The sequence below is a fragment of the Bombina bombina genome, chromosome 2, assembly GCF_027579735.1.
Source record: "Bombina bombina isolate aBomBom1 chromosome 2, aBomBom1.pri, whole genome shotgun sequence".
Taxonomy (NCBI): domain Eukaryota; kingdom Metazoa; phylum Chordata; class Amphibia; order Anura; family Bombinatoridae; genus Bombina; species Bombina bombina.
This window is the reverse complement of record NC_069500.1, coordinates 513,331,634-513,348,392: the sequence shown is the minus strand read 5'-3', so window position 1 is coordinate 513,348,392 and position 16,759 is coordinate 513,331,634. Positions and strand designations below refer to the sequence as shown.

At 40.7% G+C, this 16,759-nt stretch overlaps 1 protein-coding gene across 1 annotated transcript in view; it reads left to right on the top strand.

Moving 5' to 3' along the window:
• Positions 1-16,759, top strand: part of METTL3 (methyltransferase 3, N6-adenosine-methyltransferase complex catalytic subunit) — a 107,377-nt gene that overhangs the window by 62,881 nt on the left and 27,737 nt on the right. Inside the window, exons 6-9 of the mRNA XM_053702284.1 lie at positions 2,854-3,041; positions 8,133-8,171; positions 8,258-8,366; positions 8,453-8,518. Coding sequence (XP_053558259.1) covers positions 2,854-3,041; positions 8,133-8,171; positions 8,258-8,366; positions 8,453-8,518 — 402 coding nt within the window. The remainder of the gene's footprint in view (positions 1-2,853; positions 3,042-8,132; positions 8,172-8,257; positions 8,367-8,452; positions 8,519-16,759) is intronic.

The window sequence follows — 16,759 nt, the reverse complement described above, 5'->3', positions numbered from 1 at the left end:
AAAAAGATAAGACATCAGAGACAAATATGGCACGGTCCATAAATTACAACACTACTTTACATGTAGGTCCACAGGAGTAATCTGTCATTTTTTGCGAATGTGAGAAATTAATGGTACATGCATCCATATCATTAATAAACCAAGACATCAAATTATTCAAGAAAATATTGGCAAATAGAATAAATAACCCATTTATTAAATTTATAAATTCGGACCAAGTTTGATTTGTGAGATCTTGTGAAGCCCCAGATAACATAAGAAAAATTATAGACTTAATCAACTTTGCTTCTGTTAGTAAAGTGTCTTCTCTCTTCCTGTCACTGGATGCAGAGAAGGCATTTGATAGGGTTAACTGGGACTATATGCACACGGCTTTAGATAAGTAAGGTGGGAATAAGGGGAGCTTTTCACAAAGCGCTTTACCCTCTGTACTCCTCACCAGCGGCATTTATCAAACTAGTAGTTTACCACTCTAAAAATGTTTCAATTAGAAATGGTACTAGGCAAGGGTGCCCACTATCCCCATTATTATTTGCTCTCTGTATAGAGCCTTTAGCCATCAAAATAAGACAATCCAGATATTTTTGGCATCCAGATAGCGGATAAATGCTATAAAGTAGCTCTTTTTGCGGATGATGTCATATTGACACTGACAAAACCCCTTAAATCCCTACCACTTTTATATCAACTACTACAAAAATTCAGCCTCTTTTTCCCGGATACAAGATAAATTAGGAAAAATTTGAAGCAATCTGTACACACTTATCCCCGAAAACCAAAAAATTTATAGAACTGAACTTTCTCCTTTTAGATGGGCAAAAACATTTATCAAATATTTAGGCATTAATCTATCCCCAGACATTTATTTCCTATACTGTTACAACTATCAACCTATTTTTGCACAGTTAAGACAACTCATGATAATATGGGACAAATATAAAATATCCCTGGTAGGCAGATTGGTGGCAGTCAAAATGACAATCCTCCCTAAACTTCTTTACCTCCTTCAGATCCCTACAATTTCCATACCTACACAAGAGCTAGATGAACTACAGAAAGACATACTCCGCTTTGTGTGGCGCCACAAAAGGCCAAGAATAAGCAAACATATTTTGACTAGACACAGGACTTGAGGAGGATTGGGACTACCCAATCTACTATCTTATTATTTTTCAGCCAGAATAGCTCGGACAACGCATTGGTATGACATGACAAATGACATCCAATGGAAGCCAATATTATAAACATCAGCGACATCTCGCAACTCCTCTGGATAACTAAAACCAATAGACCCCTACATTGGAAGAATTTTGTTGCTATCGCACATACACTCTATCTGGGACAAAGCCACAACCAAATTCCCGCTCCATAACCCCAAATCTATAATTACCCCGTTATTAACATATAATTCCTTAATTGACAAAACAGTGCAAGAAAAATACTATGATCAACAGGAAATTTCTGAGCATCCACCAATATAATGAACTAGAACCCTCAGATACACACACATGGTTCTATTACTTTCAATTGAGATCGAGAGTCGCAGAAGTCATAGGGACAACATTAGCTTCCAACTATTACCACTCCTCTGAAATTCTTATGCCTCACAAAAAACAGAAGGAAAGGTTTAATAAGACTTTTATACCCTACTTTTAATTTAAAACAGTCAAATAAAAAGACAAAGTATGTGAGAAAATGGGTAGCAGACATAGGGAAGGAATGGACACTAGAGGAATGGGTCACAAACTTACAACAAGACACTAAATTCACAAATAATGCTAATTTACAAGAAAATTACTTAAACTGCTTACAGGTGGTATTTACACCCAACGAGATTCCATAACTCTAGAAATCCCCCAGTTAGCTTATGCTTCAGAAACTGTGGGGAACAGGTTACATATCTACATGCATGGTGACACTGCACTAAAATACACAAGATTTGGGAAGAAACAACCACACTGATAAGGACTATATATGAGAAAGAAATGACATTGGGACCGGAACATGCACTCCTTCACTTTCCCATACAAGGACTTAGCCCACAACACAACAAACTAGTAGCTACAATTTGCTCAGTAACTAGATTCTGCATAGCTAGATACTGGAAGACAGAACCCTCTAACTATGAAGTAATAGAGCGCAAGATAGATTACATATATCAGATGAGTAGTGCTGCAGCTGACCTACTATCCACTAAAGATCAATTTTTAGCACTTTGGGAACCATGGATTATGCTTACTGAAGCTAGATAAGGGAAGACGACCCTCACTCATAATAACTCTTAGAAGAACACATAATTAAAAACTTTGACACCAACAGAAATATGTATGACTTTTGTATATTAAACACTAATTACTGTTTGAAATGTACTGTAGAAACTTTTTGATCCACATACTGATTCGACGACAGTATGTCCCCAATTTGAATGGGGAAATGTAATAATTGAATGTATTTGTATTGTAATGCATTTACTTTCTTTTCTATTTTCATTCAATATGTACTAAAATGTTATAAAATTTAATAAAATATTACCATTAAAAAAAAAAAGTTTTATTCCGAATCGGTGTCCCATCTGTCCCACTTTATATTGAAGGATTATTTACATGGGCTTTTAAACTTAGAGCCCAGTTATAGCTCTAATCTGTGTGTATATGGCTCTTATCTTACCTTACTCATTAATCCCTCAGAACTTCACTATTGCATATTTATTTCTTTTTAAGGACATTACAACAGAAGACACTTGGACTTTATATCCTTATCCAAGTGCTTATTATTACTATTTTGTGTCATTTAGTTTATTATTTATGGATGTAACTGACATGACCCTTTTCTCTTGGCTTCCTTTGGTACAAGTGGATACGCTGTGACATCCGCTACCTGGATATGAGCATTTTGGGAAAGTTTTCAGTGGTGATGGCTGACCCTCCTTGGGACATCCATATGGAGCTGCCATACGGTACGCTTACCGATGATGAGATGAGGAAGTTGCAGATTCCAGTACTGCAGGATGATGGGTTCCTCTTCCTCTGGGTGACTGGGAGGTATGGTCTTATGATTTTGTATTGGTCTTTAATTTTAATTAAACCCTGAAACTTATTAATGAGTGTGTCTCTATCCCCTTAATGACCACAATGTACCCTGTATGTCACTGGTCGTTAAGGGTTTTTTCAGGACATAATAGCACAAGTCTAGCAAGAACACGCTATTAATGCACTCCCTCCAGCAGGCTTTGTGGAATAGAGCAGTCTCAACGAAGTCCCAAAAAAAGGCCAGTGACATACAGGGTACGTCGCTGGTCCTTAAGGGACTAATTACTGGATTTACAAAAGGCCAAAAAAAATTACATTTATGCTTACCTGATGATAAATTAATTTCCCTCTTGGCAGTGAGAGTCCACAAAAACATTCTTAACCTATGGTAATTACTCTACCTGGCCACCAGAAGGAGGCAAAGATAACCCAAACAAGACTTTAAATATCCCTCCCAGTAGTTAAGCCGAGTATAAGGAAAAAGTGAAAAGAGATTCAAGGAGTAGAGGTGCAAAAAAAAGACTGCCGCCACTGAACATTTAGTATCTGGACGGGGTCGTGAACTTTCACTACCAAGAAGGAAATGAATATATCAGAAGCATACATTTTATTTTCCTTCTATTGGCAGTGAGAGTCTGCAAACACATTTTTAAAGGGACAGTCAACACCAGAATTTTTGTTGTTTTAAAAAAAAAAAAAATAGATAATTCCTTTATTACCCATTCCCCAGTTTTGCATAACCAACACAGTTATAATACTTTTATTTCCTATGGCATGGAGAGTCCACAAATTCATTCCAATTACTAGTGGGAATTCAACTTGCCAGCAGGAGGAGGCAAAGAGCACCCCAGCAGAGCTGTTAAGTGTCACTTGCCTTACCCATAATCCCCAGTCATTCTCTTTGAATCTGTGTGCGAAAGTGGAGTTTATAAGAAGATAGGGTTTTTTTTTTTCTAATCCTTCTCATAGAGCAATTTGTCCAAAGCGTCCTAGGTAGGACCGTGATTTTAGGTTACTAGCATGTTTATCCATGCTATCTTTCTTCAAGTATTATCTAAGATCTTTGTTTTTATCTCCATATCAAATTCCTTGTTGGAGTTCAGGAAATCCTAACTTTTTACTTCCTTTCTTCCTCTTCAGGCCTCTATCTGTCCTTCAGGGCTCTATATATAGAGGTCATTGGAATGGGCTTCTCGGGATTTCTTTCATTTTGCTCGTTTTCATCTGTAACCTTTCAGTTATGCATGCTTTGGTTTATGGTATGGAGGCCTCTCGGACTTCTAGCAGGGGATAATTCCGGACTCCCTACCAAGAGACTCTCTATCCTCGTTGATTTCGCAGGACCTTCTGGTTCAAGGTTCATGCTTCCTGAGACCATCCTAGGTGTTTGTGACCCCGGAGCCAGTCTTTCAGGCTGGGGAGGAGTTTAGGGTTCTTTAAATACTCTGGATCTTTGGACTTCAAAGGAGTCTTCTCTTCCCATATACATCTTCGAGTTGGGAACAGTCTTCATTACCTTAAAGGTCTGGCGTCATTGAGCCATAGTCCGTCTTTTCTAATGGTGTCCCTCAATGGCTTTGTGGAAATGTTTTTGCCTTCAATACTAAAGGTAGAGAGTTTAAATTCTGCTGTGGCTTGGTTTATTCACAGCAAGTGCCGTTTCTCTGAGGGGATACATATAGCCTTGCTTCTATCAGTTTTTGCAAGCCTCTGAATTTACGTATGAAATTTCATCGGACAATATCCTCGGTTGCATACTTATATTTCAGGGAGGAAACTCGGAGTTCCTAATCTATGAAGGAGGTGACTCGCATTCTCCAGTGGGTGGAGTCTCTTGATTGCCTTCTCGCTTCCATCCATATCCCAGGGGTGGACTACTAGGAAGCAGATGTTCTGAGCAAGCAGAATTTTCTTCCTGGGGAGCGGGATCTCCACCCAGAGGTTTTCACAATGCTAACTCTATGGTGGGGGTTTCTGGAGTTGGGTCTGATGACGTAACCTCTGCACGCCAAGTTTCTAAAGTATGGTTCAAGAGCGAGTGATCCTCTGGCTGGCTGTTCTGATGGCCATTCTGGTGGGGCCTTGGAACTTCAGTTTGGCGTTCCTGTTCCCTCGAGTCATTGCTTGTATCAGCAGGAGAGGGCATCTGTGTTTTTAGTAGTTCCTGCCTGGTAGCAAGATCTGGTACGCGGATCTGATAAAGATGTCATCTCTTCCCCCTTAGATGCTGCCTCTGAGGAAGGACCTTCTACTATAGTGTCCCTTTCTCCTCCTAAATCTAGACTCTCTGAAGTTGACTGCTTGGAGACTGAACGCCTAGTCTTGGCTAGGTGTGGTTTTTCTGAGGAAGTCGTTGATACTATGCTTCAGGCTCGTAAGCCTGTTACTCGTAAGATTTACCATAAGGTATGACTTAAATACCTGTATTAGTGTGAATCAGAGAATTTCTTTTGGAGTCGGGCGAGGGTTCCTCACATTCTGTCTTTTCTTCAGGATGGCCTGGAGAAAGGTTTGTCAGTCAGTACTCTGAAGGGTCAGATTTCTGCACTGTCTATTCTTTTGCACAAACGTCTGCCAGATGTTCAATCTTTTGTTCAGGCCATTGGTCAGAATCGGGCCTGTGTTTTAATCTGTTGCTCCTCCATGGGGCCTTAACCTTGTTCTTACATTTTTGCAGCAGGCTCCGTTTAAGCCTATGCATTCAGTTGATATTAAGTTATTGTGGAAAGTTTTTTGTTTCTACTTTTTCATCTGCTTGCGGAGTTTCCGAGCTTTCAGGTCTGCAGTGTGATTCCCCTTACCTTATTTTTCATGACAATAAGGCGGTCCTTCATACTAAATTGGGATTTCTTCCCAAGATGGTATCGTATCGCCACGTCAATCAAGAAATTGTTGTTCCTCCTTTTTGTCCGAATCCTTCTTCTCAGAAGCAATGTCTGTTGCACAACCTGAATTGTGTGTGGTCTAGAATTTTTTTTATCTGCAAGCAACTAAAGATTTTCGACAGTCTTCTGCCCTGTTCATTGTTTTCGCTTGTAAGCATAAGGGTCAGAATGCCACTTCTACTTCTCTTTCTCTCTAGTTGAGAAGTGTTATCAGATTAGCATATGAGACTGCTGGACATCAGCCTCCTGAGAGAAATACGGCTCATTCTACTAGGGCTGTTTTCTTCTTCTTAGACTTTCAAAAATTAAGGCGACCCCTTGGTCCCTCTTTGCTTACTTTTTTCAAATTCTTCTAATTTGATACTTTTGCCTCGGCGGAGGCTTACTTTGGGAGAAAAGTTCTTCAAGCTGTGGTGCCTTCTGTTTAGGTCCCCCTGTATTTTTCTCCCTCCCTTTTATTCTATGTCCTCTAGCTTGGGTATTGGTTCCCACTAGTAATTGGAATTAATTTGTGGACTCTCCATGCCATAGTAAAGAAAACAAAATGTATGCTTACATGATTTTTTTTCCGGGCAAGAAGAGTCTACGACCCACCCTTATTTACATTTCTGACAGCTAGTTTTTGGTATAAACCTCAGGCACCTCTATACCCTTGTGTTTATCTTCTTTTTCCTTTGGCTGAATAACTGGGGAATATAGGTAAGGGAAGTGACACTTAACAGCTCTGCTAGGGTGCTCTTTGCCTCATCATGCTGGCCAGGAGTTGAATTTCCACTAATAATTGGAATGAATTTGTGGACTCTCCATGCTCGGAAAGAAAGAAATTTATCAGGTAAGCACCTCTGATTAACTTGTAGCTAAGCATCTTCTGACAGCCCCCTGATCACTTGACATTTTATTTATTTATCTATTGACTTTCATTTTAGCCAATTAGTGCAGTGTCTGCCACAAGCCACGGGCAGGATGTTATCTATATGGCTCACATGAACTAGCTCTCCCCTGTTTTGAAAAGCAAATTAAAAAAACATGTAATAAGAGGCAGCCTTCAAGGGCTTAGAAATTATCATGAGCCTTCCTAGGTTTAGCTTTCAACTAAGAATACCAAGAGAACAAAGCAAAATTGGTGATAAAAGTAAATTGAAAAGTTGTTTAAAATTACATGCCCTATTTGAAACATAATTTTTTTTTTTTTTTTTTTTTTGGACTTGACTGTCCCTTTTACTCTCTCATCTGGGCGTCCAAAGAGAGATGACCTATAATAGATCTGAATAGTCTCTATTCCATTGTCTGAGCCATGAGGACTACTACCTCCATGCATAGGAACTTCCCTGCCATGTCTAGTAGCTTGCATACTCCAAAACTCTGCTAAGAGAATTACATGGCATCCAACAACTCCCCTGTCCTCTCTTGCAAGAAACAATAAAATCAGAATCTTCAGCAGAGCACCTCTCTCTGCCTACCTCCATGAAAGAGGCAAAGAACTACTGAAAGGGTAGGGGAAGTGGGAGGGCTATTTCAGTGCTCTGTTTGGGTTGTCTTTGCCTCCTCCTGGTGGCCAGGTGAAGTGTTTCTCATAGGTTATGAATGGAATGTGTGCCCTGTCACTGCCATCAGAAAGAAAATGCGTGCCTGTTTAGTCCGTAAATTAATGCCAAAGGATTTTTTCTTTTTTAAACGTGGTTTTATTGAACATATAACTTCTGTGCTTACTACTTTTGTTATCACAAAGGTTAAAACGTTAGGATATCAGAAGCTTTTAAGGGATATTAAACACCAACATTTTCCTTTCACGGTTCAGATAGTGGATACAATGTAAAAAATGCTTTACAATTTACTTTTCCATACTGTTGAAGAGCATACCTAGGTAAGTAGCATGCACATATCTGGCAGCATTTTTGCAAGAATACTTTAATATACACTTTGAGCCCTTGATGACAGCAGTGTTTGCACAACGTATAACAGTTTTAGAGGCATTCTTGCAAAACTATTGGTGTATAGTGCTCCATGTATTTGCATGGTTCCTACGTATGTATGCTCTTCACATAGGATACCAATACAATGAAGTACATTTGCTAATAGAAGGGACATGATACCCGACAATTTTCCAATTTATTTCTAAGGGATTCCTCTATTAATAGATCGCCAACATTGTTTGACTTAATCTGAGGAGTGATGGATAAGAGAAATTCAAAATGACTTAGCAGTTGTATCTTTCCAGGGCCATGGAGCTGGGCCGTGAGTGCTTGAAACTTTGGGGGTGAGTATCCTCTCTGATTTATTTTTACTATCCTGACTCTGAAATGTTAATAATGGGCCAGAATTTTTTTTTCCACCTCTATGCAGATATGAGCGAGTGGATGAGATAATCTGGGTAAAAACCAATCAGTTACAGCGTATTATTAGAACCGGACGTACTGGTCACTGGTTAAATCATGGAAAGGAACACTGCTTGGTAATCTCTTAGTTTTTTGTTTTTTTATTAATATCCCTGCTAAATGATAATGTCTACATGCATTAATTTAAGCTTGTTTTTGACAGGTTGGGGTTAAAGGAAACCCTCAGGGTTTTAACAGAGGACTGGATTGTGATGTTATTGTAGCAGAGGTAAGCAACCAAAAGGAGAGAAAATTAACAGGGGTGTTGATATGCTGGCATTTGTTTCTTTTACTTGCAGTGCTAATGAACAGATTTTAGAAATATTTGATAAAAAATGTTTGTACACACAAACTTTAAATGAGTACCCCAAGTTTACATATAAACGCAGATCCAGAAATAAAGCAGGGCAGGAGGCAAAAAAAACAACCCAAAACATTGGGCCAGATTACAAGTGGAGCGCTAATTAAGAATCCTGCTCAAACGTTCACTGCGCTAGAAGTAAGCTTTTTTGCACGTGTTGGGTTGCACTCTTATTGTGAGTTGAAAGTAAACTGTTTTTGCTCATGGACTCACCCCACGATCGCCAAAGGTCGAACTTAGAATAGCGTGTGCATGTTCACTTATTTCCCCAAAGAAGTCAATAGTGAAAGTAATTCTTTGTCTTAGTCTACTAAGGAGGTAGGCAGATGATGTGCTCTGAAGAATTTGGAATTTAAGTCCTTTAATGGGTAGTTTTCCTGCAAGATAGGACTGGGGTTCTTGAAGTAGCCATGTAATTCTCTTAGTAAGAGTTATAGTGTAAGTTAGCTCCTGGATGTCGCAGGGAAACTTCCCTAGCCTCCTTCCAGTGTTTGTTTGCCAACACCCCCTCTGGCAACCGGTGTAAGCTTACACTGTTTTCCTTCATGTCTCAGGTCCCTGTCAGAAGTGGAAGATGCTGTCAGACCTGGAGGTGCTGTCTGCTCCACAGTAAAGACCATGGAGGGTAAGTCGTTTTTATTTATTCAACCCTTTTCCTATCAGGGTATATTTGAATGGCCACATTAAGGATAAAGGGGACTTCTGTAGGTGACCAACTGGCACCTGTTTACCCTAAGGAGAGTGGTCTGGGGGGACATATTACAATATCCTCTGTGAAGGATATTAATTTAATTAGAGCAGCCTGGGGTTTTTAATACTTCAAGCAGGGTGAGATCGGCAGGGCATAACTGGCTTCTTCTCAGGAAGACTTTTTAGATGTGGCATACATATTTGTAAGATTGGAGGGCTATAGTCATAAATAAAAAGTTTAATAAAGTTAGTGTTTTTTGTGTAACGATCGCTTTTCGTCGGGTCTTCCCAAATGTCACTTCACGTGGTTGAGCGCACTCCTTCCCTCTACATTTGCTTCCGATCATGTTGGGAGCTCTAAGAAGCAGTTTATTGTGTGTGGTAAAGGCCGCTCTGGGAGATGTGAATCATCCTTTCAGGGAGGTGGTAAGAGCCCTGGTCACAGCATGTGTTATAGAGGTGCAGTGGGAAAGGGTTTTTATTTTAATTACTTGCTCATCTCTGTTTCGGTTCTCATCAATAACCAGATATGGAGGACAAATTTAGCTTTTCCTTAGAGTATGCTAATTTTATCCTATTTTGCAATCTGACAAATGTATATTATGTGAGGAAGCCTAGGTTTGTCCACCTGCACAGTTGTGCACCAGTCTAAGTCTAGAGGATCGAAGATGATCTCTGCTCCACCTACGGGGAGTAACCCTTCAGAGCCCTCCACCTGTCAGGACTCTGGGACTGAGGAAAAAGATGTGGCATATCCTGGACAACAGTCTCCTAATGTTGCACATGCAGTACCCTGCAGCTCAGCAGAGTCTTCTTCTGTGATTGTTTATTTACCAGTAGACTTTGCCCGAAACAGGAAAAGCCGACTGAAGCTGTGCTGCAAACAGAAAAGAAAGATTAAATAAGTTTCCTCTGCCAAGGGAATCATTAACCCTTTAGAGACCACGTTGGCCAGTCTATCTCAGCATTCTGAGGACGCTCATTCCTTAGTAGCCTCTGAGGGCGAATTCTCCTGACTCTGCTGAGGTAAAGGGAGCAGAACCTGAGGAGATGCATTTCAGATTCAAGCTTGAACATCTTCGCTTCTTACTCAAGGAGGTCTTATCGACTCTAAGTCTCTGAGCCTAAGTCATCTGAGGAACCAAAAATTCCTAAGCTGGATATGGTTACCAAACCAGGCCTAAAGTTCCTGAGGTTTTTCTGGTTCCGACTCGCATGACGGACATTATTACCAAGGAATGGCAGAAGCTGGTGATTCCTTTTTCCCTGTCCCCTAACTTAGAGGATGTTCCCAGTGTCTAACCAGGATCGCTCCGTAACTGGATAACCTTTCCAATGAATGAGAGAATACAGTTTTTTGCCACGAAGTTTGGAATCTAGAATGTGACTGACCTCAAATTCAGGTTGTCCATGAATCAAAAGAGGTGGAGGCTTGAACATAGGTTTAGAATACCTATTAGATAACATAGGTTTTAGAAGAGATACGTGGAATACAGGATGGGCTTTGAGAGTCTTGGGCAGAGCAATTCGGTAAGCAGTAGAACATACTTGACCCAGTATCCGGAAAGGACCCACATATCGTGGTCCCAATTTGGTGGAAGGCTGCTTGAGGCGAAGATGACGTGAAGAAATCCAAACCTTATTGCCAGGCCGATATTTGGGAGCTCTCTTCCGTCGAAGATCAGAAAAGAACTTATAACGTTTAGAAGCCTTGGAAAGAAGACGTATCCTCCTCCAATGACGAGTTAACCTCTGGTCAGATAGATCAGAAGCAGGATTTTCTGTGGAAGAAGTATGTAGAGGAAATGTTCTGGGTTGAAATCCATAGGCCGCATGAAAAGGAGAGGTCTGAAGAGAGGAGTTGTATCGGGCATTATGAGCCAATTCTGCTAGTGGGAGATAACCAGACCAATTAGAATGATGATGATCCACATAATGTCTCAGATAAGTTTCAAGGCACTGGTTTACCCTTTCGGTCTGGCAATTAGATTCTGGGTGATGTGAAGTAGACAAAAAGATCGTTGTTCCAAAGTGTTTGCAGAGTGATCTCCAAAACCGGGAAACAAATTGTACCCCTCTATCCAAAACGATATCCAGAGGGAAGCCATGTAATCTCACAATGTGTAAAAGAAATAGTTCAGAAAGTCTTTTGGCAGATGGTAAACCAGGTAAAGGAATGAAGTGTGCTGTCTTAGTGAACCTGTCAACAACCACCCAAATAGTGTTGTTTCCAGCTGAAAGAGGAAGGTCGGTAATAAAATCCATGGATAAATGGGTCCAAGGCTGATGAGGAATGGGTAACGGTTGGAGCAAACCAGAAGGAAGTTGACGAGGAGTCTTATTGGTGGCACACTGTGTACATACTGAGACATAATCTTTAACATCTTGAGAAAGAGTAGGCCACCAGACATGTTGCTTGAGATTCCGAGCGGTGTTACTGATGCCAGGATGTCCAGAGAGAGGACTGTCATGAGCCCAATATAGAATCTTTGAACGCAGACGTTTAGGAACAAAGAGTAGGCCATCAGGGGGTTTGCAAGACAAAGGAAGATCCTTCTGAGCAGATTGTAAGTCTTGTAACCAAGAAGTTGATAACTGGGCTAAGACTTTATGAGGTTGAAGAATGGTACCAGACTCAGGAGTTGAGGTATCTTGAAATTGTCTGGAAAGGGAGTCAGCTTTGATGTTCTTAGAACCGGGTATATAAGACAGATTGTAATGAAAATGTGAGAAGAATAAAGACCAACTTGCTTGTCTGGAATTCAGTCGTTTGGCCGTTTGAAGATGTAGAAGGTTTTTATGATCTGTGAGTATAGTAAATGGTAAAGAAGTACCCTCCAACCAATGCCTCTATTCGTCCAGGGCCATTTTAATGGCAAGCAACTCTTTATTGCCTACGTCATAATTTAATTCAGAAGGAGTGAATTTCTTGGAGAAGAATCCAACAGGATGAATCTTTCCTGTGTCAGGTATTCGTTGGTAAAGAACAGCCCCAGCAGCAACAGAAGAAGCATCCACTTCAAGGATGAATTGAAAATCCGGATTTGGGTGACAGGGGATAGGTGCAGAAGAGAAAGCTTCTTTGAGAGAGTCAAAAGCTTCAACAGCCTCAGGAGACCATTCTTTACAATTTTGCCCTTTTCTGGTGAGGGACGTAAGAGGTGACGTAATTGTAGCAAAACCTTTGATGAATTTCCTATAATAACTGGCGAAGCCCAGAAAACGTTGTAGAGCTTTAAGAGAGTCAGGTCTAGGCCAATCCAAAATGGCAGAAAGTTTAGTTGGATCCATTTCAAATCCTGATTCGGAGATTACATATCCCAAGAAGGGTATGGACCTTTGATGAAATGAACATTTTTCCAGTTTAGCAAATAGATGGTTGGTTCTTAAACGTTGAAGTACCTTCCTGACGTGGAAGGTAAATGATGACAAAAATGTTAAAAAAAATCCCGAAAAATCTCATTCACAAAGTGTTGAAAAACAGCAGGAGCATTACACAGCCCAAAAGGCATGACCAGATACTCATAATGCCCAAATAGAGTGTTAAAGGCTGTCTTCCATTCATCACCCTTTGCGCATACGGATAAGCTTGAATGCACCACGAAGATCTAGTTTGGTAAAAATGGTGGAAACTTGAAGATATGTGAATAATTCAGGAATAAGGGGTAAAGAATAACTGTTCTTGATGGTAATTTGATTTAGCCCTCTGTAATCGATACAAGGTCGCAGTCCGCCATCTTTTTTTTCCCACAAAAAAGAATCCAGCCCCTACAGGAGAAGAGGAGGGTCGAATAAATCCTCTGGCCAAATTATCTTTGATATATTCTTCCAAGGCTACATTTTCAGGCCTTGAAAGTGGGTAAGTCTTGCCTCGAGGATAAGGAGCCCCAGGGAGGAGATCAATGGGGCAATCAAATGGACGGTGAGGAGGAAGGCATTCTGCTTGCTTCTTAGAAAAAACATCGACAAAATCTTGATAAGGCATAGGTAAAGGACCAGAAGTGTCGGTAGTAAGAGCAATAGTGAGTGAAATTTTAGTAAGTTCTTGAAGACAGACAGTATGGCATGATGATCCCCAGGAGGCGAGTTCACCATGGGTCCAAGAAAAGGTAGGATTATGCAATTGAAGCCAAGGAAGACCCAAGATTATGGGAAATTGAGGAGTAGAAATAACATCAAAACATATCTTCTCACAATGAAGTACTCCGACAGAAAAAAGTATGGGTTTAGTAGTAAACTGAATGAATCCGGAACCCAAAGGATCTCCACTAACAGTAGAGACAGAAACTGAAAACTTCTTTCTTAGTAAGGGAATAGTGTGAGTAGACACAAAAGTGGAGTCAGTGAACACTCCTTCAGCACCAGAATCAATAAGAGCTTGGGTATGTATCTTGCTATCACCAAATTGAAGAGTTACTGGAACAAAGAGTTTATTATGGAGGGAATTAATTATTTTCTCCTGTTAAGTGTGATCAGTCCACGGGTCATCATTACTTCTGGGATATTACTCCTCCCCAACAGGAAGTGCAAGAGGATTCACCCAGCAGAGCTGCCATATAGCTCCTCCCCTCTACGTCACCTCCAGTCATTCTCTTGCACCCAACGACTAGATAGGATGTGTGAGAGGACTGTGGTGATTATACTTAGTTTTATACCTTCAATCAAAAGTTTGTTATTTTACAATAGCACCGGAGTGTGTTATTCCTTCTCTGGTAGAATTTGAAGAAGAATCTACCTGAGTTTTTACTATGATTTTAGCCGGAGTAGTTAAGATCATATTGCTGTTTCTCGGCCATCTGAGGAGAGGTAAACTTCAGATCAGGGGACAGCGGGCAGATTAATCTGCAAAGAGGTATGTAGCAGCTTATTATTTTCTGACAATGGAATTGATGAGAAAATTCTGCCATACCGATATAATGTAAACTCAGCCTTAAATGCAGTAGCAGCAACTGGTATCAGGCTGTCATGTATGTATATTTTACACTTCAGTATTCTGGGGAATGGCACTTCACTGGAATTATACTGTGTGCATAAGACTTTAGCCTAATTTGCAGGGACTAGCAACAGGCTTTTTAATAACACTTAATTTATGTTAAACGTTTTTTGCTGGCATGTAAAATCGTTTCATTTTCTGAGGTACTGGGTGAATAAAATATTTTGGGCCCTATTTTTTTCCACTTGGCAGTTGTTTTATTTAATTTATGACAGTTTACCGATCTCTCTCACTGTTGTGGGTGAGGGGAAGGGGCCTTTTTTGGCGCTTTTGCTACGCATCAAAAAATTCAGTCAGAAGCTCATTGTATTTCCTGCATTATCTGGTTCATCTCTACAGAACTTAGGGGTCTTCAAAACTTGTTTTGAGGGAGGTAATCACTCACAGCAGAGCTGTGAGATTGTAGTTGACTGTGATAAAAAACGTTTATTTCTGTAACTTTTTTTCTGCTATCAGGGCTAGTTATCCTTTGCTAATGGGAACAAGCCTTTGCTAAAATTGTGTTTTTTTACAAAGATTTGATGCTATAACCTTTCAGTTTATTAACTTTCAACTGTCATAACTCTTTCTGTGCTTCTTATAGGCACAGTACGTTTTCATATTATAGTAAATTACTTGAAAAGTATTTCCAAGTTGCTAGTTTATTTGCTAGTGTGTTAAACATGTCTGATTCAGAGGAAGACATCTGTGCTATATGTGCTAATGCCAAAGTGGAGCCCAATAGAAATTTATGTACTAACTGCATTGATGCTACTTTAAATAAAAGTCAATCTGTACAAATTGAACACATTTCACCAAACAACGAGGGGAGAGTTATGCCGACTAACTCGCCTCACGTGTCAGTACCTGCATCTCCCGCTCGGGAGGTGCGTGATATTGTGGCGCCGAGTACATCTGGGCGGCCATTACAAATCACATTACAGGATATGGCTACTGTTATGACTGAAGTTTTGGCTAAATTACCAGAACTAAGAGGTAAGCGTGATCACTCTGGGGTGAGAACAGAGTGCGCTGATAATGTTAGGGCCATGTCAGATACTGCGTCACAACTTGCAGAACATGAGGATGGAGAGCTTCATTCTGCGGCTGACGGTTCTGATCCAAACAGATTGGATTCAGATATTTCAAATTTTAAATTTAAGCTCGAAAACCTCTGTGTATTACTAGGGGAGGTGTTAGCGGCTCTGAATGATTGTAACACAGTTGCAATACCAGAGAAAATGTGTAGGTTGGATAAATATTTTGCGGTACCGTCGAGTACTGACGTTTTTCCTATACCTAAGAGACTTACTGAAATTGTTACTAAGGAGTGGGATAGACCCGGTGTGCCATTCTCACCCCCTCCGATATTTAGAAAGATGTTTCCAATAGACACCACCACACGGGACTTATGGCAAACGGTCCCTAAGGTGGAGGGAGCAGTTTCTACTTTAGCTAAGCGTACCACTATCCCGGTGGAGGATAGCTGTGCCTTTTCAGATCCAATGGATAAAAAGTTAGAGGGTTACCTTAAGAAAATGTTTGTTCAACAAGGTTTTATATTGCAACCCCTTGCATGCATTGCGCCTGTCACGGCTGCAGCAGTGTTTTGGTTTGAGTCTCTGGAAGAGACACTTGAATCAGCTCCGTTAGATGAGATTACACACAAGCTTAAAGCTCTTAAGTTAGCTAACTCATTTATTTCAGATGCCGTAGTACATTTAACTAAGCTTACGGCTAAGAATTCCGGATTCGCCATTCAGGCGCGCAGAGCACTGTGGCTAAAATTCTGGTCAGCTGACGTTACTTCTAAGTCTAAATTACTTAATATACCTTTCAAAGGGCAGACCTTATTCGGGCCCGGATTGAAAGAGATTATCGCTGACATTACAGGAGGTAAAGGCCATGCCCTGCCTCAAGACAGAGCCAAACCTAAGGCTAGACAGTCTAATTTTCGTTCCTTTCGGAATTTCAAAGCAGGAGCAGCATCAACTTCCTCTGCTCCAAAACAAGAAGGATCTGTTGCTCGCTACAGACAAGGCTGGAGACCTAACCAGTCCTGGAACAAGGGCAAGCAGGCCAGGAAACCTGCTGCTGCCCCTAAAACAGCATGAATTGAGGGCCCCCGATCCGGGAACGGATCTAGTGGGGGGCAGACTTTCTCTCTTCGCCCAGGCTTGGGCAAGAGATGTCCAGGATCCCTGGGCGCTAGAGATAATATCTCAGGGATACCTTCTGGACTTCAAATACTCTCCCCCAAGAGAGAGATTTCATCTGTCAAGGTTGTCAACAAACCAAATAAAGAAAGAGGCGTTTCTACGCTGCGTACAAGAGCTTTTATTAATGGGAGTAATCCATCCAGTTCCACGGTCGGAACAGGGACAAGGGTTTTACTCAAATCTGTTTGTGGTTCCCAAAAAGAGGGAACTTTCAGGCCAATTCTGGAT